General features: G+C 46.5%; 4 protein-coding genes across 5 annotated transcripts; 1 reads left to right on the plus strand and 3 right to left on the minus strand.

The window, feature by feature from the left end:
* Window positions 1–1,035: 1,035 nt before the first annotated feature.
* Window positions 1,036–2,034, minus strand: LOC136941604 (P2Y purinoceptor 4-like). The gene has a single exon (XM_067234140.1). It carries the CDS (start codon window positions 2,032–2,034, stop codon window positions 1,036–1,038), a length of 999 nt encoding a protein of 332 aa, XP_067090241.1.
* Window positions 2,035–4,500: 2,466 nt separating this feature from the next.
* LOC136941474 (uncharacterized) lies at window positions 4,501–7,500 on the plus strand. Its single transcript, XM_067233953.1, has 6 exons — window positions 4,501–4,636; window positions 5,199–5,517; window positions 5,684–5,800; window positions 6,276–6,334; window positions 6,449–6,730; window positions 7,160–7,500. The coding sequence occupies exons 2-6, from the start codon at window positions 5,208–5,210 to the stop codon at window positions 7,190–7,192; spliced, it is 801 nt and encodes a 266-aa protein (XP_067090054.1). The 5' UTR covers window positions 4,501–4,636; window positions 5,199–5,207; the 3' UTR covers window positions 7,193–7,500.
* Window positions 7,277–15,128, minus strand: tph2 (tryptophan hydroxylase 2 (tryptophan 5-monooxygenase)). 2 transcript variants are annotated; one of them, XM_067233951.1, is made up of 11 exons: window positions 15,003–15,128; window positions 13,768–13,905; window positions 13,410–13,593; window positions 11,832–11,932; window positions 11,560–11,627; window positions 11,147–11,343; window positions 10,516–10,651; window positions 9,364–9,490; window positions 8,945–9,040; window positions 8,606–8,739; window positions 7,277–8,236 (listed from the first exon to the last, which is right to left on the minus strand). In XM_067233951.1, exons 1-11 carry the CDS (start codon window positions 15,111–15,113, stop codon window positions 8,062–8,064), a joined length of 1,467 nt encoding a protein of 488 aa, XP_067090052.1. In that variant the 5' UTR covers window positions 15,114–15,128; the 3' UTR covers window positions 7,277–8,061. The 2 variants fall into 2 exon arrangements, with proteins under 2 accessions (XP_067090052.1, XP_067090053.1); XM_067233952.1 differs by having other exon boundaries at window positions 11,832–11,977; window positions 15,003–15,125.
* Window positions 15,129–16,702: 1,574 nt separating this feature from the next.
* tbc1d15 (TBC1 domain family, member 15) lies at window positions 16,703–26,479 on the minus strand. Its single transcript, XM_067235210.1, has 17 exons — window positions 26,406–26,479; window positions 25,358–25,456; window positions 25,191–25,265; window positions 24,600–24,735; window positions 24,282–24,489; window positions 23,218–23,320; window positions 22,934–23,128; window positions 22,420–22,548; window positions 22,167–22,270; window positions 21,912–22,006; window positions 21,703–21,819; window positions 21,204–21,304; window positions 20,899–20,998; window positions 20,002–20,099; window positions 18,197–18,313; window positions 17,975–18,061; window positions 16,703–17,765 (listed from the first exon to the last, which is right to left on the minus strand). The coding sequence occupies exons 1-17, from the start codon at window positions 26,427–26,429 to the stop codon at window positions 17,577–17,579; spliced, it is 1,977 nt and encodes a 658-aa protein (XP_067091311.1). The 5' UTR covers window positions 26,430–26,479; the 3' UTR covers window positions 16,703–17,576.
* Window positions 26,480–26,785: the final 306 nt, after the last annotated feature.

Consider the following 26,785-nt stretch of genomic DNA (forward strand, 5'->3'; position numbering starts at 1 on the left):
TCATGTTTGAACAAGATCTGGAAAAAGTCGAAATGCTGACTACACATTTTCACTCAAGTTGATGTAAAGAAGTAGGGGCTCTGACATATACTTAATCAAAAAGTATCCATTCCCGACCTTTTCCACTTTGCGAGCCCACTTGCATAGCTCAATCCGCAAGTCATATGTGTTCCCTATATGGATATGACAGACCAATTATTTATGTGAGTTAACATTAACATCACTGTTCTCTCACAGTGAAAGAAGAGGATTAGATAGGAAGAGAGGTGAGAACAGAGAAGCCTATAACTTTTGTAGATTAAAGCAGGACATAGTAGCCTACAATAGAGCACAGTAGATTCCTCATAAAGTACTCATCAATGATGCAAACGTTTTTATTTTCACCTTTTTGTGAAGAAAAAAAATCAACCTTTTGAAACGTATTTTTGAAAAACGTTTTTTTCAAAAACGTATTATGGAGTGGAGCTGAAGACTAACATGCGGCAGGCGATGGGGCCGGCCCTGGAAGAGATGGTTCATTGGGATGGCAGGGTGGAGGAGAGGGAGATGCCCCAGCCTCAGGGCTTGTCTGGGGACACACTCACAGTGATTTATGACTGTGAACACCTGCACCCAGTTACCCCACACTCATATAGGAAAACAAGCAGAAGAGGTTCTAGTTTTATATATCGCTCCTCTGAAGTTTTTTTTTTTTAATCTTCCAATGTGTTGGAATCCTTTAAGGTTATGAATGCAAAGCAGAAACAGTAAGCCAATGGGGTCTTAAGAAACCTTGTTTATTGCATATAGAACAATAGTAAAAATGTAACAATCAAAAATAAAAAATGTATACACATGTTGAAGGAAATGTTAATAGTGTACCCAAAAATGCATAACCACATGAAGAAATATGTTGAAAGGGACTAAGTCTACTGGTCAGAAATCACCTTTCAGAGCAATTTTAACTAACTGTACAGCGTTGGCTCGTACAACATCATGATCTTGGAACTACCCTGACTCCATTGCCCCAAACCTCTCATTAACCACATCTACAGATCATCCTACCTGTATGTTGGAGTTGGGGGACTGCTCTGTTACCCTCCCTGTCTTTCTCCAGCAAGCCAGCTGTTTAACGCGGGACAGGTAGAACATGGGCCCGATGTAGGTGCCAAAACTTGGGAATATCCAGAGGACCTGCAGGATGGAGCACTGAGTGTCGTTGACTTTTTTCTGGTAGTAGATGATGGATAAATGAGGCACCAGGGCCACCAAGGGCGTGTACGCCACCAGAGCGGGCAGCATCACCACCAGAATGCTTCTCACAACCTTCCTCTTCAGAGGCACGCCAGCCTGTGGACCCTCTCCAGGGCCACTCCCCCACAGGACCCACACCATCCCAATCAGACATAGAAGCATGACCAGGAACAGGACGGAGGTGGTCAGGGCCAGATACAGAACCATGTTGAAGACACCCAGGTAATAGGCCAGCAGAACCACGGCCAGCGTGAGCAGCCAGGCCAGGGCACACGCGGCGATGCGGTACTCTCTGCTGCGCAGTCTGAGGTACGCTACAGGGTGCGCGGCCGCCAGGTAACGCTCCACGCACATGCACGCTAGCAGCAGGGGGCAGCCGAACACGTTGAGGGCAGAGGCAGCGTCAGAGAGCATCATCATCTTCTCTGGGGGGTCTGGGTACAGGATGATGTAAACGTCCAGCGGCAGGCTGAGGCAGTAGAGGATGTCCATCAGGGACAGGTTGAAGCCCAGAACCTCGGAGGCCGACAGAGCCCTCCTGGGGCTCAGGAGGAGCCATGCCAGGCCCACGTTGGCCGGCAGGCCAGTCAGCAGGATGAAGATTTTGAATCCCAGGAGAAACAGGTTGGAAGAGTAAACAATGCACTGATATATTTGTATTTCCATCATCTGTGAGAGGAAGCATGAGAAAGGTGAACACTCAAAGTCGAACAGGAAGTGGTCCCAGTAGGCTGTAGAGTTGCTGGACGACGTGTTTCCTGAAGATGTGATGTTAATGGAGGGGTTGCTGTTGACAGCCATTACAAGCGGTTTGGGAGGAAATCAAGCAGAGCGTCCTGTGTGAAAGGTGTCAGAAAACGATGTTAGTCAGACACGGCAGGATAAATGGGTGCCTCGCTGATTAAGCGCCTGGAACTCCCTGTCACTGAATCTTAATGAATGTACCAAGGGTAGTTATTAATTTTGTTCACTGAAACAAAAATAATTACCGATTACACATTAAAACAGCCAAATTGTCAAAGAGAATTTAAACATACCATACAAAAAATAATAATTGCACAACTGAAGATAAATAAAAAGAGCAATAAGCTAAAGGTTTCAAAACGTCCATACTATTCAACATCAACAATGTGAAGATGAGTATATTTCCTATTTTGTCTATATTTGAGAGATAAACTAGGCTGTGAGTGAACTCACCAGTTTAGGTAGATGATGATACACGTCTAAGGATCTCTGTGATTATAATGTCTGGCTGCTGCTACTCTTCCTCAGGATGATAATTTGACAGACAAAGAGACCAAGCAGTTTGCATTCTCCGGAGACGGACCAGTGGATCTGTGAGTAATGGATGCGGCGGAACTTAAAGGTTTGACGGGTTTTCATTCTCGTCGTTTTTACAAGTGAACAAACACTTACATGCAAATGTCCCAGGGAAAAGAAAGCTTTGTGGTCAGGTGAGCTCCTGTTGACATTTGTCAACATCTTTCTCATGCATCTCTATTTACCATAATGTAAATGATCTTGGGTCCAAATGTTCTGCAGTCCCCCTCAGAATGGTGTCAGTGTCAAGCCGGATGTTGGCGCCTCCATACATCAGGCTGTATGTTTGTTGGTAACATGTTATAACAGAACATGAACAGCACCATGGTTATACTTTTAGAAATAGCTATACTTTCATAAATAGCTTTTATTATTTTTTTTACAAAAGGAGCCTTACATTTAATCTTCAAAATAATAATAATGTATAATACGTGTACAATGTTTAAATTAATTAAATGTTAGTAGTTATTGTTTCGTTGAAAAACCTGTCATACGCAATTTATATGCCAAAATGGACAGCTTGATGCTACAGCATTTTGGCCTTCGTGACGTCATAATACTATAGGTAGAGCTGTCATACATCAACGGTGGTCTCGAGCCGTCGGCCTCTGACCGAGCCCTCAACTCTTGTCTCTGTGGGACACAAGTTTTCCGACGCAAGTATGGAGTCATCGAAGCTCCCCACAGATCGATATTCGATTATCTTTAGCTACGGAACGATACCGGATTCAAAAGATGAATGTGCAGGTGCATGTGAGGCCCATTGTTGTTACTATTTATTTTTAAGGTAAAAAAAACAACACTCGTTTCAGGTGTGTAACAGATACTAATGTACGCATTCGTGTGTTCTTCCCGCCAGGTACTGATATCAGCTTCGGCTTCAAGCATGGTGTAGAAGTGCGCGTGACAAACCGTCTAGAAGTCCCCCTTACACCTGACAATTTGCAGTCGCTCTCTTTCAGTATCCCCAGCCTTCACATTCGCTTGAAAGTTATGATCGGCAATATTGGTTTATTTCATTATGGGAATGTGGAAGTGTATAGTCTTCCACCGGCACCGGCAGATAAACCTGATGGAGACAACGAGACATCCCTCGCGCCTCCACTGGCCTGCTTTTATCTGAACGAGGACGTTGGTGAGGTGATGCGCGCAGATCGAGATGTAACTGCAAGATTAGTCACATCTGAATGTAGACAACCTGAAGAGATTACAACTGAGATATCTCCAGGTCAGCACTCCGGTTCGGAAGATTTCTACACTTGCTGTTCGGCAGGTTCCTCTCCAGCCACGTGCAGTGCCAGTTGGGACTCGGCCTCTGGATCGACCTTCCACGAGTCACCAAGCCTCCCAGGTGAGACACCGACAAGCGAAGGTCAGCGTGACGAGCTGATCTATGTGTCCTTCAAAGGAAAGCGCTACGCGCGCGTTCTGTCCCGCCTGATGTGCGCTGACGGTGACGTGGATGGCACCTGGACGGTGACAGATTTCACGGAGCGCGGAGAACTGGTGTTTTCTCTACGGCTTGACTTCATCCGACCCCGTCCAACCATACAGCGGGGGATGGCGAGAAGCCTATAACGGAATGATTTTGGCGTTTAACATGTTTAACAGGAGAACAACCTTGTCAGCTAATTCAAGGGTTTCCATCAAATTGCAGGCCTTATGGATATCGACATGATTGTGAAATAAATGTATTAAAAGAAAAATCTATTCACTTAAAATTGACATTTCACTGAATGAGCATGGATTCCCAATAGCTGCGACCACAGGGATATTTGTCTGGACAGACCAACCGGCCGACCGACAGGGCGAGCTCTAGAGCTGCTGGTCACAACCAATAAATGGGACACACGTAGAAGGATAGTAAAAGGCCGTTTTATTATTCGTTAACCTACCAGGAGGAGGCGGCAGTGAGAAAGCAACAACATCAGGAAGCAGTTTAACATGTTTGAGCCTGTTTGAAATTCATCCACCGCTTGGTTTTTGTTGTGGATTCAGGCCAACTTGCTGTCATGCCTTGTGAAAGGCTATGCGTTAAATTGTTTAATCCTACACTCAACACCGATTAGGCAGTTACGTTCAGGTAGGCACCTTAAAAAACGAATGCTTTTGAAAATAGTAATGACTGTAGTTCATCGGTTAAGAAAATGAAACTGTAACCATTGCCGGTTCAACTACCGGGTTGATTATAGAAAAGAGTAGCCTAATAGAAGGTGCAATTTGTGCAATCGTGCAAATACATTCCCTTAGCATTCTAATAATGTATACGTAATTCTCAAAAGAAATAACCGACCAACTCTACCTAACGCTTTAAGAAAATTCAAATGAAACTAGATTGATGACGTAGGTTACAGTTAGACATCACTTGACTGAACTTTTGAACTTGCATTTTTCAGAGATAGCCTAATGGAAAATGCACATGAAAGCGTTCGACTCTTACAATGCTATGACAACCAAATTATATCTCTCAAGTTTCATTGACAAACTCTACATAACGCTAATGTCCACCACATAGGTTGGACTACATAACATGACCAGTTAAAAATCAAAATACAATTTGCACTGCTGTTAGAAAATAATAACACCAGTCATCTAAGTCTTAATGTTGAAGTGATAGGTGCACTTGTGCTGGTTTCTATCTCCAGAAGAGCAACATGGAGCTCCGGGTAGAGGAGGAGTATGGAGTGGACAGGAGCAGTGAGGAGTATCAGCTCCTTTTGGCCTACTGCACCAGGAGGTCCAGGCAGAAGTCTCTCATAAGTGCTGAGGGCCCTTTGCCACCACTTGCCCCTAGGATATCCTTACCGGGAGAATTAGGCCTACGTATTTATGGGCAAGGGGGACCACAGCCTGTAAGGCCTCAGTTACACGGGCCTAGAGACACCGTCGTGAAGAAGAAGAAGCTAGTGGCAAGATTCGAGTGTACATCCGGTGCCGATACACAACCTGGTTCTTCTGATTCTGGTACTATACACTCTGGTTATATACTGTACACTCTGGTTATATACTGTACACTCTGGTTATATACTGTACACTCTGGTTCCTCTGGTTCTATACAACAAACTGTGTATGTTGGTGTGTTGTGTGTGTTGTGCATGTTTGTTGGTGTGTGTGTGTGTGTGTATGACAGGAGCAGCAGACGAAGGCAGGGGTCTCACTGGTGTGGCTGACAGGCTGACTCAGATAGCAGAGGCTGTGCAGATCGGACCGAGCAGTTTAGAACCAGACGCCCCTGAGAACCCAGAGGGTAGGCCTCTCTCTTTCACTCTCTCACTGTCTCTCACTCTCTCACTCACACTCTCTCTCTCTCACACTCACACTCTCTCACTGTCTCTCTCTCACTGTCTCTCTCTCTCACTGTCTCTCTCACACTCACTCTCTCACTCTCTCTCTCTCTCTCTCTCTCACTGTCTCTCTCACACTCACACTCTCTCACTGTCTCTCTCTCTCACTGTCTCTCTCACACTCACACTCTCTCACTGTCTCTCTCTCTCTCACTCTCTCTCCGACACTCACACTCTCTCTCACACTCACATGATTAGGATAGATCGTATCATTGTTTTTTCTCACAGTGTTTGGATCACAAGCATCACATCTGTCTGACTGAAAGAGTTGGTGGTTATGTTTCATACCGCCTTCCCGCCACGTTGAGAACGGTTGTTTTTCGCGGCCGGCCCACGACATTCACAGGCTTGAACTTGAAAACAACTTCCTCTCTGCAGATGTGATTCAGAAACTGGTGGAGCTTCTGAAGAACTCTGGAGACCAGCTGAATGAGGAGGTAATGCATGTGTGTGTACGTGTATCGGTGAGTGTGTGTGCGTGTGTCTGTTGGTGTGTTAAATGGTAACACAGAACTACATTTAAAACCCATCTGGGAGCACCCCCCCGGCAGATCCAGAAGAACCAGGCCATGCAGGCCTACCTCCAGAGCACCTTCACCTACGCTCTGTTTGAGCAGCTGACCTCTAGGGTTCAGGAGGTAGTGAGCGGGGGGAGGGCCGGCCGGACGGCCGAGGCCCTGGACCGGCTGGAGAGGCAGCAGATCGCCGTAGCCTTCGAGGTGACCAGCAGGCTGTCAGCGGTCCACTTGCTGCCCATGAGTAGGGCCATGGGCTACGGCACTCACTACGTCCAGACACACCACTCCTCCTGGGTGAAGCAGCGCGGAGGCTGGGTGAGTCAGGTGGGGGGGCGGAGCCTGGGTGAGTGTGGGAGGGGGCGGGGCCTGGGTGAGTCGGGTGGGGGCGGGGCCTGGGTGAGTCGGGTGGGGGCGGGGCCTGGGTGAGTGTGTGGAGGGGGGGCTGGGTGAGTCGGTTGGGGGCAGGGGCGGGGCCTGGGTGAGTGTGGGGGGGCGGGGCCTGGGTGAGTGTGGGGCGGAGCCTGGGTGAGTGTGGGGGGGTGGGGCCTGGGTGAGTCGGGTGGGGGGGCGGGGCCTGGGTGAGTCGGGTGGGGGGGCAGGGCCTGGGTGGGGCCTGGGTGAGTGTGGGGGGGGCGGGGCCTGGGTGAGTGTTGGGGGGTGAGAGAGGTGCTGGGTTACATTATGGTAATAATGTTTTAAAAGCATGCAATTCTTATGATTACTTTCATTTATTTTGCCTCCCAGCAAAAAGCATTTGAATCCGAAGACATTGATTAACACCTGCAAAGACCTGCCACAGCCCACCATGGTGTGGTTACACCTTCACATCACAGCAGCATTTAGGAAACATGTTTTACAGGATTACAGCATCTTTAATATTTTGACATTAATTTAGACAAATGATCACCAGCAGTAATAACAGTTCAGAAGAAGCGATGCAGGGATTTGTATTTTTAAATGACTAAATATGAATTATTTTCTTACTGTTTTGAATGAAGAGTACCATAATCTGTTTAAACATAAAAAAATGTCATATTTTTGCTGATGTATTACAAATGCATACAAATAAAAGCTTGCAATCTACTAAATGTCGAGTGTTGGTCGTAAGACAAGAGTTGAAAGCTCACCACATACAACATTTACACAGGCACATACTGCATCCATTGACGGCACTTATTGAAAATATTCTTGAAAATTAAAACATTCTTCAAGTTCTGTTTTATAGAAATGCATCTTAATTAGCTTTTTAATAACGTGATGTGGTCGAGCAGGGAGACCTGACATGTTAACACATCCTAGATTCAAGGGCCTGTCTGAGATATGGGTAGTCTGACACAAAACAGTTAAAGCCTACATTGCAATGACATGCTCTATGTACAGAGCAGGAAAATTAAATTTTTTGGAGAACATTCAACACTAAACTCATGCTTCATTACGTACTGTAGTTATGCAGTAGCACTGACGAAGCAGGGAAAAAATTGATTATTTACATTTGTAAGAATTTAGAGTTGGTTTCCTGGTCTCAGACTAAGCCTTGCCCCAGACAACAAACATTACCCAATGACAGAGAGCGTTTCTCCCTGCGCTTGGGGTGTGTTTGTGTCACAGGAAATAGAATCAGTCTAAATCGCCCTGACGGCATATAGTCAGATCCCCAGGTAAGTGTTCATCTTGCCCAGGGCATCACACACGGTAGTGAGGTCGCTTCGGAGCTCCTGGACCACGTTCTCTATGCTCCTGGTGTCCTTCAGCAGGTCGATGCTCTGCGTGTACGGGTTGTAGTACACTGAGAACGGCCTCTTGATCGATTTAGCAAACTCCCTGTATGGGGGAGGGCAGATTATAACAGGTAGAGATGGACTGTGTGAGGTGTAACAGGTAGAGAGATGGACTGTGTGAGGTGTAACAGGTAGAGAGATGGACTGTGTGAGGTGTAACAGGTAGAGAGATGGACTGTGTGGGGTGATGTGTTAAAGCCATTTAAGACGGCCCTCCAGAACCCACAGTTGCAGATCAACCAATGAGACAGATTTCCCAGGGGTGTAGTCCAGAATGCAGTAGTGCATACCACCCCCCACCTCTCCTCATGCCACCCCCCCACCCATCCATTACTGCTGTTATATACACAGTATAGAAGGTGCTATGGTCAGGCTGTGTGTCACGTAGACGACAGGCCTACACCCGCCTCACCTCATCTTTTCTTTGGCTTCTTCAAAGCTGTCGGATACAAAGTAAACATCCTGGAAGGTGGTGATGAGGCACTCCTGGTGACAGGTGGTCCCCGGGTCAAACATCCGCACAGTGGCCTTGTCAGACAGGGCGTGCTGGAGTGGCAGGTGGCAACGACATTACACTTGTGACAGTATGATTGTGTCACACAATCACGCACAGAAAATTAAAGTATTCCAAACGGTTTTTGACCCTGTCTGATATGTGTGTGTACAGTGTGTGTGTGTGTGAATGTGTGTGTACAGTATGAGTACACACACGTGTATGTGAATGTGTGTGTGTTCTCAAGGAGTGTGTTACCCGTAGCTCTCCAATAGATGACAGCAGGCCTGCCCCATAAGCCCTCAGCTGGCCATCTTGTTTACACAAGCCAAACTCGATGGTGAAGAAATAACACTGCAGAAGGAAGACAGTCAGCTGGGTCACAATAGCATCACACCAGCTGGGCCAGACCAGCTAGTACCCACAGAGGGTCAGATGTAGACCAGCTAGTACCCACAGAGGGTCAGATGTAGACCAGCTAGTACCCACAGAGGGTCAGATGTAGACCAGCTAGTACCCACAGAGGGTCAGATGTAGACCAGCTAGTACCCACAGAGGGTCAGATGTAGACCAGCTAGTACCCTCAGACGGTCAGATGTAGACCAGCTAGTACCCTCAGAGGGTCAGATGTAGACTAGCTAGTACCCACAGAGGGTCAGATGTAGACTAGTACCCACTGTGGCTAGTTTCTGTACATCCTCGTCCGATGCTCCAACAGACGCCAGACCAATCTCCTGGGAGAACTGGGCGAACTTCGGGTCGGCGAGGAGAGGGACGTGACCCAGCAGTTCATGACAGGTGTCTCTGAGGGGAAAGGTTTAAGACATGGTTGAGGGAATATCAATTATAAATAATAATACAGAATTCACAAAAGAAAAACAAATTGTTCTGCATTTCGACACAGTTCACCAACTGGAAATTCACTAACTGTGTCAGACCAGGATCCATGTTTCAGTGTCTTTGTACTTCTATTTCTCGCCGACAAACCAGTTTGATCAGACGACAGAACAATAGTGGAGCATGGAGCTATGTGTAGCTGTGGGGTACTCACGGGGGGGGGGGGGGGAGGGTGGGAGGGAGGGAGCTATGGGTAGCTGTGGTACTCACGGGGGAGGGTGGGAGGGAGCTGTGGGTAGCTGTGGTACTCACGGGGGGGGGGAGGGTGTGAGGGAGCTGTGGGTAGCTGTGGTACTCACGGGGGAGGGTGTGAGGGAGCTGTGGGTAGCTGTGGTACTCACGGGGGAGGGTGTGAGGGAGCTGTGGGTAGCTGTGGTACTCACGGGGGGGGGGGGGGAGGGTGTGAGGGAGCTGTGGGTAGCTGTGGTACTCACGGGGGAGGGTGTGAGGGAGCTGTGGGTAGCTGTGGTACTCACGGGGGAGGGTGTGAGGGAGCTGTGGGTAGCTGTGGTACTCACGGGGGGGGGGGGGGGAGGGTGTGAGGGAGCTGTGGGTAGCTGTGGTACTCACGGGGGAGGGTGTGAGGGAGATGTGGGTAGCTGTGGTACTCACGGGGGAGGGTGTGAGGGAGCTGTGGGGAGCTGTGGTACTCACGGGGGGGGGAGGGTGTGAGGGAGCTGTGGGTAGCTGTGGTACTCACGGGGGGGTGTGTGAGGGAGCTGTGGGGAGCTGTGGTACTCACGGGGGAGGGTGTGAGGGAGCTGTGGGTAGCTGTGGTACTCACGGGGGAGGGTGTGAGGGAGCTGTGGGGAGCTGTGGTACTCATGGGGGGTGTGAGGGAGCTGTGGGGAGCTGTGGTACTCACGGGGGTGTGAGGGAGCTGTGGTACTCACGGGGGGTGTGAGGGAGCTGTGGGGAGCTGTGGTACTCACGGCTCGGGCGTGTAGAGGGGGTCGGTGCTGTGGCGGACGTACTGAGTGCAGTTGAACACCCGGTAGGCGAGACCAGCCAGGAAGTCTCTCGGCGACAGGTACCCCGCGACAGGCCGCACGGTGAAGCCTGATCTCTCTGAAACAGTCACCACACGAACATGCTGTTATCTCTGAAACAGTCACCACACAAACATGCTGTTATCACAAACAGTCACCACAAGAACATGCTGTTATCTCTGAAACAGTCACCACATAAACATGCTGTTATCACAAACAGTCACCACACAAACATGCTGTTATCTCCAACAGTCACCACACAAACATTCTGTTATCTCTGAAACAGTCATCAGACAAAAATGTTGGTATCTCTGAAACAGTCACCCCACAAACATTCTGTTATCTCTGAAACAGTCATCACACACATTTTGGTATCTCTGAAACAGTCGCCCCACAAACATTCTGTTATCTCTGAAACAGTCATCACACACATTTTGGTATCTCTGAAACAGTCACCCCACAAACATCCACTGTGCTGATCGTACATGGGTCAGGGTTTCAGTTTTGATTTACAGTTTGAAACGTTTGACAGACCCTACTCAAGCAGGCCGCTGTGGACCCGGCTGTCCCCTACCTCTCAGAAACAGAGACACGTCCTCCAGTTGAGGAATGTTGTCCTCTCGGTACCCACAATGCTTTGAGAGCAGGGGGAGGTTCTTCAGGTACTCGCGGCAGGCGTGGGTGGGGTAGAGCTTGGTGAGCTCCCGATACACCACCCCCCATGTCCTCACTTCCTCTGGAGAGTATTCTATGTGAGGGATAGGCTGGCCACTGGGAGAGGGGGGATACAGGGGGGGTCATTTAGGTCAGTTTTGTGGCTTCTGTCTGACGAAATGTGCAACATTGCTATGATGTTTTGTACTGTCTGATGTGGTTCTGGTATTGTTCTGTGTATGAGGAAAAATATTACACAGATATATAGTGAAGGATTAGGGAAGTCTATGGAACAGTACCCAACGCAGCTCTGAGATCAGACACCAAACTCACAACTTGTAATTCATGGCCACTTCCACGAAATACTTCCTTCTCTCACGATAAACATTATCTTTGAAGCCCTGGTTGGAGGAAGAGCAGGGAGATAAGAGATCAGTTAGGTTAGGTTTCTGGTTAGGTATAAAGTAGTTAATGTGTTCTCCTTTTCAGCTGATGACAGCTCGTCTGACAGTATTTCATGAAACATTCATGAACTGAAGGCTACCAGTTTGTCACTGAGAGGGAGATAATAATGTAGAATTTGAATGATAATCTAGAGAAATTACAGGATGGTCTGCATCCAGCTCTGATCCATACATCAGGACTCGGTGGGAACATTGGTCCAACTCTGAGATCTTCTGTGGGAACCAGGGCACCTCTTCCTCATCTACAACACACACACACACACACACACACACACACACTATACACTCTGCATGTACAGTGTACACACATACACAATATACACACACACTATACTCTGCACACATACACACACACACACTATACTCTGTATATGCACACACAAGATACTATGCAAATATTCATGCACAAACACCAGTGTTGGGAATATAGCGTTACTAACTCCACTACTTTTGGCGGTAACTACTAGTAATGTAACTAATTACTTTTTTCAATTAAATAACGCAGGTACTTTACTGAAATTTAAATGGGCTCGTTACTCGTTACTTTTTTCTTGCATGAATTCCCAAATTTCCAGTTTTTTATCTAATTTAAACAAGTTTACGGCGACGCAGTGTCTGAATGAATCAATCCGCATTTTAGACTAGCACACAATGGCCGACAGTTCGGACCATGCAAGCTTTTTGTCAAGGAAATATCGAAATTATTTTTCCCTTGTCCAGATCAAGGATAAAATATACTGGTTAGTTGTAGTTTGTGTGCAGGTGCGAGAACTTTATCCACTGCGAAGAATAATAATTATAATCTTCACAAGCACCTAGTAAAACAACACGCTTCTACAAAGCTAATCGTAAAAGAAGCCAGTGCTAGCTCCGCTGATCAAGCAGTCGGAGCCACTTCATCAAAACAGCCGAGGCTTGATTTTAAACAGAAGTATTTCCAGTCTCTAAACCAGGCAGAACTAAACAGACTGATTGGCAGGTATGTTGTCAAGACATGCGACCTATGTCAACAGTTGAGTCCGTTGCCTTCAGGCAACTAATTAGCAACATACAATGATATAACATTTTACAGTTGTCTTGTCCCACACTGTGCCACTGCAACACTAAAATATTATAACTATCTGTGTGCGTTAATTTGATAATAGAAGCAGGAATTAAAAGTAACTCAAACGTTACTTTCCCTTGTAACTAATTACTTTTCTATGCAATAACTAGTAAAGTAATGCAGTTACTTTTGAAATAAGTAACTAGTAACTAATTACTAATGTTCGGTAACGTTCCCAACACTGACAAACACACACACACACACACATTACTCTGCACACATACACAACACTATGCAAATATTCACACACTCACGCACACACACACACACATTACTCTGCACACATACACAACACTATGCAAATACACACACACACACACACACACACACACACACACACTACTCTGCACATGTGCAAGTCCTTAACTCACATGATGCCAGGCACAGGAACATACATGAGATGTTGAACCAGGAGCAAAACTATAACCAGACATTCTGAGCATTCAAACAAATGAACGCATGTGCGACAGCCCACACACACAGCCGCAATCTAGTTTTTTATTCTCTCAACATTTAAGCAAGAAGGAGGAACAAAACAAAACAAATTTACAAAGAATGTGGAACAACATGAACTTACCCATGGTGATTTAAGACAAAATAGAGGAGTTGTCTACCTGCTTCAGCGGTCCACACGTGGGGAGGAGTGTTGAAGGAGACGATGTTGACGTGGTCCTTGAGGTGCTGAAGCAACTCATTAAACTGCTTCTTAGTGCAACTGCAATCAGCGTAGATCTCCACTTCCGAAGTGAAGCGCTTTGACCTTCTAGACTCGATGTGATTCAGGTTGACATGTTTCTCCTGGTGAACATTAGAATATATTCATAACAATTTAAAAAAGGTAAAGCATGTCAACACAGGCATTTTTGTCATCCATCATAGGGGAATCAAATGGAAAGTGTTAGCTTTCTATAAACATTAGTAAAATGTACTTCCTTAATCTTAAAATATGATTAATATCAAGATGTAACAGACCTGAAACAGGCGCAGCGCTCTGACCAGACATCCAACCTCGTTGTTGAGGGTGAAAACCACTGCTGTCTTCCCCGTTTCTGCAGCCTGGCTCTCTGTGTCAGGTTTCTCGTCGATAGGACAGAATGAGGGCCGTCGTGTCTGGGCAACAAAAGGGTTAATTAGCTTATGGTGAAGTATTTTGGTTATCACACCACACAGCAAATGTTGACACAACTACAAATTAACCAGAATTTAACAGGAAGTTCGATTTTTTTCTATGAAACAGGATACAAGGATATACTCACAAACAAAATGTTCAATGACTACTGTCAGGCATGGGTGAACTTAATGGTGCATTTCAAATAACTTTAATTTAGACATTGAGCTTGAAACTGTACTGTGTTAAATTACACATTGGCGCATACAGCCAGATTCTGCATCAGATTCTTTCCACAAGCTATCAGACTTCTGAACTTTAAATAACCTTTAATCACTACATCTCAATGCCGCATGTGAACTGGTCTGTGATATGCAACAACTGTATTTATATGCTGCTGTTTGCAAGGGATTTTTTGTATTTGTATGCTATCTTTTTAATATGTGCAATATCCATATTTATTATGTGCAATAATGATATTTTACATGGTTATCTATTGTATAGTATTTGCCTTTATTTTATCTACTCCGCACAGGAGTACTGTTTTTAGTTAGAGCACTACTTAGACAACATTTTGTTCATATGTGCAAAGTCTGTACTGTTGAATGACAATAAAGCCTAAATAACGGAATAACAATTATGTATTTTTGAAAGGATAGGTTGTTAGATTATAAACATAGTTTGTGTTTTTAAGACCACAAATGTTCTAATATACCATCATAAATCATACAATGCATAACTTAATTCCAACAGACAAGAAATCCATCCAATTATCAAACCAACCAATTAGCAGAAGCTTGTCAATCAATCAACCAATCAATGCTCTACATAGCTAATCATTTATCTGGGACCACCACAGATATTCAGAATGAACATATTTATCAAACCTCATCCACAAAGCCCTTCATCATAATTGTCCAGCGTGTCAGGGCTGGACCACCAGAGCTGTGGGTACCAACACTGGGAGAGAATCCTGCAGGCCCATCAGGGTGCCCTCAGGGGCCCATCAGGGTGCCCTCAGGGGCCCATCAGGGTGCCCTCAGGGGCCCATCAGGGTGCCCTCAGGGGCCCATCGCAGGGGCCCTGTTCAGGCTCTTACCATCTGTCCACCAGTGTGGCGCTGGTTCTGCTGGCTGAACATGGCAGAGTCCAGGGAGAGCCCACGGCGGGCCCAGTACTTGCTGGAGAACATCATCATGGCGGGTTGCATCCTGGGCACGGGCTCTCTCTTCCTGGGTGGTGACGATGATGCCATGGCCAGGCAGGACAGCGTACCGCACAGTGCCTTGATGCTCTCCACCGCGTGCCTCGTCTCACGCCTCCGGGCTGCGCTCTGCCTCCACCCACTGCCCCGAGCTGCTTTATAGGGGAGGGGGGGCTGAGGCACCGCTGCTGACGCCCAGTGATGACACACAGGTTCATATCAAGCAGAGGTTTGAAGAGCTTTCTCCGCCCCTCGGCTCCACCAGTCAGAACTGTGGGATAGGAGACAGGTGTTGCTGTTCATTAGGTGTGTGTGAGTGGGGGGGGGGGGGGTGACTTGACAAAATATTATCATCTTATATCAGATTTAAGATTCTATCCGTGACAATGCACTGTTAACACCAAGATCTCCCTCTATAGAAGGAGGGTAATGGGAGTCAGGTGGCTGAGCGGATAGAGCATCGGGCTAGTAATCTGAAGGTTGCCAGTTCGATTCCCGGCCTATGCATATGACGTTGTGTCCTTGGGTAAGGCACTTCACCCTACTTGTCTCGGGGGAATGTCCCTGTACTTACTGTAAGTCTCTCTGGATAAGAGCGTCTGCTAAATGACTAAATGTAAATGTAATGGGGATATTGCACAAAATGATGCAATGGCAGCTGGCTGATGAGTCGGGATGTGTTGGGCTACACAAGATGACTCAGAGCGGGCTGGATGTTTTCCCGCATTCATAAAGTACAATACAGGTGCGTCTGAATGGTAAAGTAGCTGTCAGTCCAAACAAAGCCGCCTCTCTTTTATTAAATCCCTGGGAGATAAGCTGTAGGCGATACGCTATCGGGCAACTCTGAGGCAATTTCCTGCTTGACAGGAAATGAAAGCATGCGGCGCTGGGAGGCAATGCCGGGCTGGGCTTTGTTCTAAAGGGGACTTCGAATTATGAGCAGATCTGTGTGTTGATACTTCGATCCGGAGGCAGCGCCCACCCCGCCGCCTCCATGCCCGAGACGACTCCAAACGTCTTCCATCAAAGCCACAGGGAGCACTGTGAACCGTCAGACAGACGAGCGTCACATACTGACGTCCGTCACAGACTTAAAAAGGGCGAAATGGCATTTAGAGCCGTGCATGGCCTGCATTTCAAGTGGAATTATGGGGGTAGGAGGGGGGTGGGGATGATGGGTGCTTCAGTTCTTCAATCGCAGTCAAACGCCTGAATAACGTCTCGGGCCTCGGTGACATGTCAGGACAAATTCAAGTACAGCATTTTAAAAAAACTAAGACGTGAAAATAACCACACATTTGCTTCAATATTGGAGACTTGAATATTCCTTGCATTGACTACAAGTTGGACAGCAAGTGAAAATATAGTTTCATTTTAGTTGAAATAATATAACTTAATATCTTGCAATACACCCAAATAATCTAAGCAGAAGCAAGCAATTTATAGAACTCCATATTAAGTAAAAGGAGGAAGACTGAGATGTACTTAATCATTAATCTAATCGAGTGTACTTTGAATTTAAGAATACAGAGGAAGAGGAAATAATTAGAAAATGTGTCACTATCACAAGATTAACTGCCAGTTCACAAGGATAAGTTTAAATAAACCCTGAATGATTGATTTTATTCCCTGAAGAAACCATTCTCTTCCCCTTAGCTTCACGTGTTAACGCTACTCAATACCTCCAGAAAGAAAAGCTTTATGAATATTGTTACATATATGTTAATTCACTCAACAACAAAAAAAAAGTTGTTCATAAATCAGAGCAAAACAAATGGGTATTTAAAGTTGATCAAGATTATGCTTGTATTAAAAATGGACAACAGAAATCCAAAGACAATCCAATGTAAAGATTATGGTTAGTAACAAGAGGGAAACAAAATACGTTGCAAGGAAGGAAATAAATATTTAGTCTATAAAATATAAGGAAAATATTTTAATCCATGTAACATGGAATAATAAAAAATAAACCAAACTCATCAATACTGAAGTTTGAGTAGACAATGGTTTGCTTTTACTGTATTATCCCTGTACGGTTTTATAACTATGGTGGCTGTTTTTTGACATTTTGTCAATGGCAATTATAATGTCCTTCCAAATGTGCATGTAGTTAAACCAACATTTAAATTCAAAAACAAGATTTGGACATTGTGTGCATGATTCATAAAAGGGTTCCCTAAAGAATAATAGCACATCATTACTTACAATGCAAACTCACCTCGCCCATCTTTAGATCAAAATCACTAGCAAGAGAAGTAATGACAACGAAAAGACAAAATGGTTCAAGAAATTACAAAAATAATAAACTTTGAATAATCTTAAATCCTTTGTACATTCGATTACATTTCTCTCCTCAAGAACTTGATATCGTGGCATCGACCTGTCGGCTTCTCCAGATGAGGCCTGCTACTCTCCTCATGGGTGGATAGAAGAAAAGTTTCTTTTTTGTTTGAGTTATATTGTTCACTATGATATGAAGGCAACTTTGCACCCGTTCTTAGGGGGTTCTCTTAAATGTCCGTGGCCATTGGAGAAGGCCTCTTGTCTCTGTGTGGATCTTGGAGATGAAGATGACTCGCGCGTCCCAAACTCTCTCATTTCACACCCTGTTTCTATGTTGAATCCCAGGATTTCACTTATTGCATGAGGCAAATCCTGTTAAAGCAAGAAATATGTATATATTAGTCTTCACACAAACCCTCAATCTTCCTTCATGTGGATTTTTAGGCATCTTTAGTTTGATAGTATAACAATGAGTGGCAGCACAACCACACAAATGTGACAGACAAAAAGGTTACTAAGATCTAGAAAATGTTTTTAAATTGCTTCAGACACTGAAGTTTAACCGTAAATCGTTTTCTTACCTTACAGCTTCTGATCTGCATACAAATGGCCTCGGCTTTGTGAAGAATTTCTTTAATGTCCAGTTTCATTGAAAGCTCATTAATGTGCTGTTCGAACAGGAAACAACAGCATCCACATTTATAGGGGACAATATTTATTCAAATACACGTGAACGAGAAGCAAAAATTCACTTCACTAGCGCAAATAACTTGCTTGGCTTTGGGTGTGAACACAGCATTTACCTTGAGAATTTCGTTGAAGCCGTAGTTCTCCTCCATGATCTTGTGCTTCTCTGCATCCAGGATGGCGCAGCACACCAGCAGATGGAAGTTCTGGCAGGGCAAGCCGGTCCACATGACCTGAGCAGGATCAAGCACAACGTCCGTCACAAGAACTCTGTATCGAGGTTTACTCCCAGCATGGCAGGAGGAACAGGGGTGCATGTTCTACTGAAGGAGGAGGAACAGGGGTGCAGGTCCTGCTGAAGGAGGAACAGGGGTGCATGTCCTACTGAAGGGGGAACAGGGGTGCAGGTCATGCTGAAGGAGGAACAGGGGTGCAGGTCATGCTGAAGGAGGAACAGGGGTGCAGGTCCTACTGAAGGAGGAACAGGGGTGCATGTCCTACTGAAGGGGGAACAGGGGTGCAGGTCATGCTGAAGGAGGAACAGGGGTGCAGGTCATGCTGAAGGAGGAACAGGGGTGCAGGTCCTACTGAAGGAGGAACAGGGGTGCATGTCCTACTGAAGGGGGAACAGGGGTGCAGGTCCTACTGAAGGAGGAACAGGGGTGCAGGTCCTACTGAAGGAGGAACAGGGGTGCATGTCCTGCTGAAGGAGGAACAGGGGTGCATGTCCTACTGAAGGGGGAACAGGGGTGCAGGTCATGCTGAAGGAGGAACAGGGGTGCAGGTCATGCTGAAGGAGGAACAGGGGTGCAGGTCCTACTGAAGGAGGAACAGGGGTGCATGTCCTACTGAAGGGGGAACAGGGGTGCAGGTCCTACTGAAGGAGGAACAGGGGTGCAGGTCCTACTGAAGGAGGAACAGGGGTGCATGTCCTACTGAAGGGGGAACAGGGGTGCAGGTCATGCTGAAGGAGGAACAGGGGTGCAGGTCCTACTGAAGGAGGAACAGGGGTGCAGGTCATGCTGAAGGAGGAACAGGGGTGCAGGTCCTACTGAAGGAGGAACAGGGGTGCAGGTCATGCTGAAGGGGGAACAGGGGTGCAGGTCATGCTGAAGGAGGAACAGGGGTGCAGGTCCTACTGAAGGAGGAACAGGGGTGCAGGTCATGCTGAAGGAGGAACAGGGGTGCAGGTCATGCTGAAGGAGGAACAGGGGTGCAGGTCATGCTGAAGGAGGAACAGGGGTGCAGGTCCTACTGAAGGAGGAACAGGGGTGCATGTCCTACTGAAGGGGGAACAGGGGTGCAGGTCCTACTGAAGGAGGAACAGGGGTGCAGGTCCTACTGAAGGAGGAACAGGGGTGCATGTCCTACTGAAGGGGGAACAGGGGTGCAGGTCATACTGAAGGAGGAACAGGGGTGCAGGTCCTACTGAAGGAGGAACAGGGGTGCAGGTCATGCTGAAGGAGGAACAGGGGTGCAGGTCCTACTGAAGGAGGAACAGGGGTGCAGGTCATGCTGAAGGGGGAACAGGGGTGCAGGTCATGCTGAAGGAGGAACAGGGGTGCAGGTCCTACTGAAGGAGGAACAGGGGTGCAGGTCATGCTGAAGGAGGAACAGGGGTGCAGGTCATGCTGAAGGAGGAACAGGGGTGCAGGTCCTACTGAAGGAGGAACAGGGGTGAAGGTCATGCTGAAGGAGGAACAGGGGTGCAGGTCCTAATGAAGGAGGAACAGGGGTGCAGGTCATGCTGAAGGAGGAGGAACAGGGGTGCAGGTCATGCTGAAGGAGGAGGAACAGGGGTGCAGGTCATGCTGAAGGAGGAGGAACAGGGGTGCAGGTCATGCTGAAGGAGGAGGAACAGGGGTGCAGGTCATGCTGAAGGAGGAGGAACAGGGGTGCAGGTCATGCTGAAGGAACTCACCTCCCACAGTCGAAGCACGTCCTGAAAACTCAGCTCCCTTTTGAAGCGGATCAGTAACCAACGGAAACAGAAGTACAGGTATCCTGAATCCTGCGCCTCTGTAGGGGGGGGGGGGGTAAACAGACCAGAACAGCCCAAGTGCCGTTTTTGTTATTTAAAATTTATTTGATTTTACACATATACTGTTTTTTTATATCTGTCATTAGAAATGTTGAGAACAAAACCACAACAATGAGCTACTGCTCTCCATAAGCACTGTGCGTCTGGTAAATACAGACCTATAGAATCCTTAACTTTAACTATGCACTTTTCCTTAACTATGCGCTTCTGATCCTTGATTTTTCTGCTGTATTTTATACATACAATATTTGTACCGAGGTAGGTGGTGAGTGTGGTGAGTGTGGAGGCGTACCGAGGTAGGTGGTGAGTGTGGTGAGTGTGGAGGCGTACCGAGGTAGGTGGTGAGTGTGGTGAGTGTGGAGGCGTACCGAGGTAGGTGGTGAGTGTGGTGAGTGTGGAGGCGTACCGAGGTAGGTGGTGAGTGTGGTAAGTGTGGAGGCGTACCGAGGTAGGTGGTGAGTGTGGTGAGTGTGGAGGCGTACCGAGGTAGGTGGTGAGTGTGGAGGCGTATCGAGGTAGGTGGTGAGTGTGGTGAGTGTGGAGGCGTACCGAGGTAGGTGGTGAGTGTGGTGAGTGTGGAGGCGTACCGAGGTAGGTGGTGAGTGTGGTGAGTGTGGAGGCGTACCGAGGTAGGTGGTGAGTGTGGTGAGTGTGGAGGCGTACCGAGGTAGGTGGTGAGTGTGGTGAGTGTGGAGGCGTACCGAGGTAGGTGGTGAGTGTGGTGAGTGCGGAGGCGTACCGAGGTAGGTGGTGAGTGTGGTGAGTGTGGAGGCGTACCGAGGTAGGTGGTGAAGGCCACGTCCAGCAGTCTGAGAAGAGAGCTTAGCTGGATGAGCTGGGTCTTCATGCCCTGCATGTGCTCCTCAAAGTTCTGGTGCTGCACACACACACACACACACACACACACACATTACATATAAGGGACTGAAGAAATATCTTATGTTGCTCCTCAAAAGACTGTTCACACGGTTCAAACTAACTTAAACGCCTGGATGTCCAGTGAGGTCCAGGAGACTGGCTCACCCTGGACACCCCGGCGTTCACAGAAGGAACAGAAGAAGACTAAAGCAAGGCAGCGTTACCATCTGATCCATGAAGGACACGAAACACCAGAAGGCGTCCACCTCGTTCTCCATCACATACAACACTGGAGACAGCAGGTCGCTCATTCCCTGGACGTAACCTGAAGGACACAAACACATCAACATCCAGACAAGCTTATAACAATATCTATGTGTTTTATTTATGGTGCGCCCTTAATTGTCGAGGCAAATCTCAACAATCAAGCAGTTAAGACAAAAACGCATTATGTGCTATTAAAAATGAAGCCTTCTTAAATTCTCACAACTTGCTAAATATTTCCAGTTTCAGAACCCTGTTCTATACGTTGACCTTTGACAGGATAGTTGCATTCAAAGATGGGGATTCAAAGGGAGTTATCAGGGGTGAGTCACAGGTCAAATATAGAATATTCTATTAAAAATCAACTAACACTACTAATGATTAGATCATGTTAAAATCTTCTGCCCATGTTTATGAGTGAGGACATCTGCATGGTCAGCGATCACTGTGTGCACTCACCCAGGTCAAAGTCGTACATGCAGTACGTCATCAGGATATCGTGCAGGAGGACAAGTCCTGGGTTGTCTATGCCTTCATAGAACCTGTTTGTTCGGTCCGTGCGGTTGACATCTTTCTCTAAGAGGAAACAGTGTGGTATGAAGCACACAGTCTCAGAGACTGGCAGGAAGAGAGAGTGGATGAAGCGTCTCTGGTTGCCATGGCGTTACCTATCAGACTGCGGAAGTCTCTTAGCCGGGAGTTTCTTCTCTCCTGGTCCTCGCTGACCGACTTCCACTGCAGCTTCATCCTGAAGTACTCATCTCTAGTGGACCAATGGGGAAAGGGCAGGCAATGAAGCCTGGCATTCTGTCTGTGTGCGTCTGTGTGTGTGTCTGTGTGTGTCTGTGTGTGTGTGTCTGTGTGTGTGTGTACACGCTAGCAAATCATCCAGTAACACGAGGATAGGAAGATAAGTATCCTACGTTTTCTTCTTCTGGAGGGCTTTCCTCTCCTCGTGGGTGCTGTCCCATGGGAAATACCCCAGGAGAAACTTCCAGGTCTCTTTCCTCAGTGCGTGGCACAGACCCTGCAATGACAAAAACAAATCAGAAAGAAAAGGTTCATTTATTCAGTGCACTAAAAGCTGACCTTTTAAAAGACCTTTAACATCCACCTGGAGGGATTTCCCAGCATGATGGATGTACGTGGGTGGAGAAGACAGCCTGTTTAACATACCCCCTTAAATATGGCTTGTTTGAGGTGGGGCACGTTGTGAATTCTTCCCTCTGGATCTTGGTGTTCCGCCAGATCCTCTGCTGACAGTGGGCTCCTCCTCTGCACATCTGGCCTGGCACCCAGGTCGATCTGACACAGGCAGGGGAAAGCATTACGACTTCCAAACACTTGAGAAGAAGACCTGTCAATCACTTGGTTCATTTAGCAGTCGCCTTCATCCAAAGACACTTCCACATACATAAAAGTACAGCAGATCGTAGAGGACCAGTCTTTCAGTGGTTTAAAGACAAGGAAGTGGTTGTTCACTATGAAGACTGGGGGTGGGAATCTTTTGGTACCTTATGGTTCGAATCGATTCTTGGGGTCACGATTCGAAACATATCCATGTCTGCCTACCACCTCGGTGCCCCTCAGAACAGCACCAACATCCTCGCTCAGCGGCACGGCTGGATAAAAGCGCCAGCTAAATGAATATACCACATCACATAAGCGTTGCTTCTTGTGGACCACTCACCCTGGTAATGACCTCGAAGCCCGGCTCCTCCTGCTGGTTGATCTCCAGGCCTGGGATGACCTCTCCCAGCAGGTCGGCCACCTCCTCTGGGGGGCGCTGTTGCTGCTCCTCCGAGCCACGGAATGCATCGAAGATGTAGTTGGTGACCTTGGAGAAGCCGCCCAGAGTGGTCACGTACGGATCCTTCTTCAGCTTCTGTGGAGGTGGGAGGGCGTGGTCAACAGCATGATCAACGTCATCCCCTCACGCACATTTCAATGCTTGTGTGACGGCTGACACCTTACATCAACGAGGCCGAAGTTGTTATCGTCTAGAAGATTCTCAAAGGACTGGGAGAGAGCTTTGTTGTGAGTGCTGACTAGCAGGCAGCCTTCATCCTCCGGGTCTCTGGAAACGAGAAACACATACACACGTGCTCAATAGCGTGCAAAAGTGTTCAGGCTTCCTCAAGAACGAAACCAAACAAACAAGCTTGAGATCGGAACATCTAGATGTCTGCACCACGGTAACAGCACCACGGTAACAGCACCAGGTACCATTGTGAAGAGACACGTCCACGCAAAGTCAATTATAGCTTTCTTGCAATTAATTACAACACCTTTGAGGTTCATCACACCTCTACCTGCCGTCATAACACACGCATGATATCACAGACCATTTTCATAACTCAAAACCTGAAGACACAGTTAGAGGAACTGCTAGGATTATGAAAAGCCTGGATAAGAACTTTAATAACAGCTACCTCCTCAGAGATAAAGAATTCCCCACAGACTGGAGAAACAATCTGTGATGTTTGGCTACCAAAGAAAGCCAGACTCTTTCAAGATGACAGTTGTTTTCCTTGAGGCTGCTCGCTGACCCACAAAAAGAATGATCACAAAAAAGGCAGAAAAGACAGTGGCTCAAACTCTAACGAAGAGCGACTTTCCGCAATTTTCGTTTAAGAGTAGCAGATGTTGTTATCACCGCCAATCATCTTAACAGTTTGTATTTACGTAATCGAGTTACTTTTAGCACATTTTCAGAGTACAAGCGCAGTGCAACACGCTCTCGGATTCAATGTGTTTTAGTTTTTAATCCTTTTGTCTTCTGTTGTTGTTTATGCAGCTATTAAAAAAAACAATTGAGTCACAGACGCTCGTCCATTCTACATTTTACATCTTGTTGGTTAACGGTTCATGGTCATTAACGAGCGTTGGCTATCGGTCAGAAAATATATTCAAAATGACCATCCCTCCCTGAAAGGCTTCTGAGGACCCCATCTGCTGGACAATAACCACAATGCACCAGGTGAACATTTGCCTTTGTTGCTCTCTGAAAGCCTGGTTTGCTGGGCCTGTGTACTCACTCGCTAAGCACTGTGTATCTCCTCAGACAGTCCAGGAAGCCTTTACTGCCTCCTTGGTGAAAACGCAGTGCTGGCAGGGCAGAGGAGGGCTCCTTGAGCTGGAACACCAGGTAGGACCAGCCCTCTTCCTTCACGGTGATGGACCTGAGGTCATACACACTGAAGGTGAAGGAGTACTTGCTCTTCCCATTAGTGTGGTTCAAAGCACCTAAAAAGCAAATGCAAAAATACATTTAAAAAGGAATAATGTACAAGTGATCTACAAAATAAATTCCCTTACATATCAACCAGCGTATGAAAACAAGCCTGAAACCCCACCGTCGCCGTTGGTGCAGGGTTTCCTCTTGAAGGTGACGGCGTTGATCATGTCCCACTCTGTCTCGTAGCTCTGCTGCTGTTCCACCTGGGGCTTCTCCCCTGGACCCCTGGCCCACTCCATCACTGAGCTGGAGTCCTGCTCAGAACACACACCGACTTCATCAGGGAGCCATGACAACAGCAGCTCTCCCCCAGACTCAAGTCACTGCCTGGACTCACATGGGCTTTAGAAGAACATAGCACAGAGCAACGAGAACAGCGCCATATCTTAAGTGCAACCTTATAAACTATTTAGGAAATTCTACATCAGGATTCTCAAATTTTGAATGCAGGAGAGGATAGCTAAAAGCAGCTTTGGGTGACCTTAGGGCAAGCAGGAGGTCATTTCAAGGTGGAGTTGAATAGTTGTGTCTTTAGACAAAACAGCCACCACAATTTAAATGTTGCAGGGAGAATGCAGGAAAATATCTCTTTACGGTTTGGATTTGGTCACCTCACTTTAAAATCCTAGTATGCTGTGAGATCAGTTAAATACCGCCACCCCTGTTTTTTTCTGTATAATATTGCAATTATGCAGTAAAGGAGCCCAACCTTGCCAGCGCACAGCATGTTGGATGGGTCCACACTGTCTTCCATAGGTTTGTATTCCACAACAATGTCGCCATCCTGATTTTTTGGGGGGAAACAAGAAACATATTACTCCAAAATGTCCCTTCTTGAATTGTACATTAATTCCAAACGCTAAAAACCACATGTACCTTGTCAATTAATCTCAGGAAACCTGGGGAGAGAAGGTCTTGCTCATCGCTGTCGTCATTGCTTGAATGTATGAACACACCTTCATGTTCAAATACAACCTCAAGGGAGCAGAAATAACACACCGTTACAAGGAAACGTTTCAACAGAGTTTATTCACTTGGAAATGGTAACGTAGATAGTGTTATCATTATGCTTTACGTATAAACACACTGCACGCACTAAACTGTGGTAGCCAGCTATACCGCTTAACACGTAGGCTACCTTCTACAAGTCCCTGGTAGCATTTACCTACAGCTGTACTACATTATTGAACGAAATAGGGAACTTTCCATAAAATAAAGTAGTTATTTAGACTAGTTTGCTGTTGGCTAAACTTCAAATAGAAGGCATGGGTCTTTCGTAGCAATTAGCTAGCACACCGTGGTTTGTTACTAGCTTTATTACTAATCTCAGTTACTGCCTGAATACACCAGGTTCCAGCTCCAACGTTAGCTATTTAGATAGCCAGCATTGAATGGTTCTTCTAATTTGACCAGCGAGAACATATCACTAGCATTCTTTAACAAAACGAGTCCAAATTAACCCAAACTGAAGGCAGTTCAAGTCAAGCTAGCTAGACTAGTTAAATAGCCACGTATCTGTCGATCTCTGATAGGATCCCATGCTTCGTGACGTGTCCAAAAATGCTAACATGTAATGCTTGGACTTGCAGTGACTCGATATGAAAGAAGGATATATAGCAAGCTTTCTTTTTCTTTGTTTTAGCTAGTTAAATGATTAACCAATTACGGGGCTGTGAAACGGTGTCTTTGAAGATTAATTTGATCGACATCACCTCATCAACTCGAATAACTCTTGATAAATTAGCACACTACAGTTCTGTAGCTGGCGAGGCTAGGGCAACTCAAAACAAAAGCATGGTTGGACATTATTTGTATCTATCCATTGTTTCTTCATATTGACTAAATTATTTTCCTACAGAAGTCAATCTATTAACTCGCAAACACACAAAATAAACACATTCCAACGGTTATGTATTTGCAATACCTTTGGAGGAGTATCAGCCGCCATGTCGCCTGCTAGCAAGCACTCACGACTCGACTAGCTACGTAGCATAGCTCACGTGCCTGTCAGCTTCCACAACAACAGTGACAAGTCATCTTCCGCAAATTTCTGATTGCGCATGCGTGAGCACCAGGCGTTTCCATGTATTTGGCAGTAAAGAGGGGACATCACAGACAAATAACATTGTAGGAGACGTTTTAATGCGTGTATTTTTGATCTTAGAATGACTTAGTTATTCCAATAATTAATTGTTCAGGTGGCATTAATATATGATTAGAATTAAATAAATAAAAAACGTTATTGTCCATCCACATTGGGGTAGATGTGTCATGTTATGCCAGGTTGCTTCGCGTTGTTTTGTC

This window comes from Osmerus mordax, chromosome 4 (genome assembly GCF_038355195.1).
Source record: "Osmerus mordax isolate fOsmMor3 chromosome 4, fOsmMor3.pri, whole genome shotgun sequence".
Classification (NCBI taxonomy): domain Eukaryota; kingdom Metazoa; phylum Chordata; class Actinopteri; order Osmeriformes; family Osmeridae; genus Osmerus; species Osmerus mordax.

Excerpts from the sequence above, each read along its gene's own strand:
- tbc1d15 (XM_067235210.1), bottom strand. The coding sequence starts at position 26,429 with ATGGCGGCTGATACTCCTCCAAAG. Across the intron at positions 24,736-25,190 it reads ACATGCTGTGCGCTGGCAAG|GACTCCAGCTCAGTGATGGA; the intron begins GTTGGGCTCCTT and ends TGTTCTGAGCAG. Across the intron at positions 22,007-22,166 it reads GCCCTCCAGAAGAAGAAAAC|AGATGAGTACTTCAGGATGA; the intron begins GTAGGATACTTA and ends TTGGTCCACTAG.
- LOC136941474 (XM_067233953.1), top strand. The coding sequence starts at position 5,208 with ATGGAGCTCCGGGTAGAGGAGGAGTATGGAGTGGACAGGAGCAGTGAG. Across the intron at positions 5,518-5,683 it reads ACCTGGTTCTTCTGATTCTG|GAGCAGCAGACGAAGGCAGG; the intron begins GTACTATACACT and ends TGTGTATGACAG. Across the intron at positions 5,801-6,275 it reads CGCCCCTGAGAACCCAGAGG|ATGTGATTCAGAAACTGGTG; the intron begins GTAGGCCTCTCT and ends TCCTCTCTGCAG.
- LOC136941604 (XM_067234140.1), bottom strand. The coding sequence starts at position 2,034 with ATGGCTGTCAACAGCAACCCCTCCATTAACATCACATCTTCAGGAAAC.
- tph2 (XM_067233952.1), bottom strand. The coding sequence starts at position 15,113 with ATGCAACCCGCCATGATGATGTTCTCCAGCAAGTACTGGGCCCGCCGT. Across the intron at positions 11,978-13,409 it reads CGTGTGGACCGCTGAAGCAG|AGTGTATAGTGTGTGTGTGT; the intron begins GTAGACAACTCC and ends CTGTACATGCAG. Across the intron at positions 11,344-11,559 it reads GTGGCCATGAATTACAAGTT|TGGCCAGCCTATCCCTCACA; the intron begins GTGAGTTTGGTG and ends CCCCTCTCCCAG.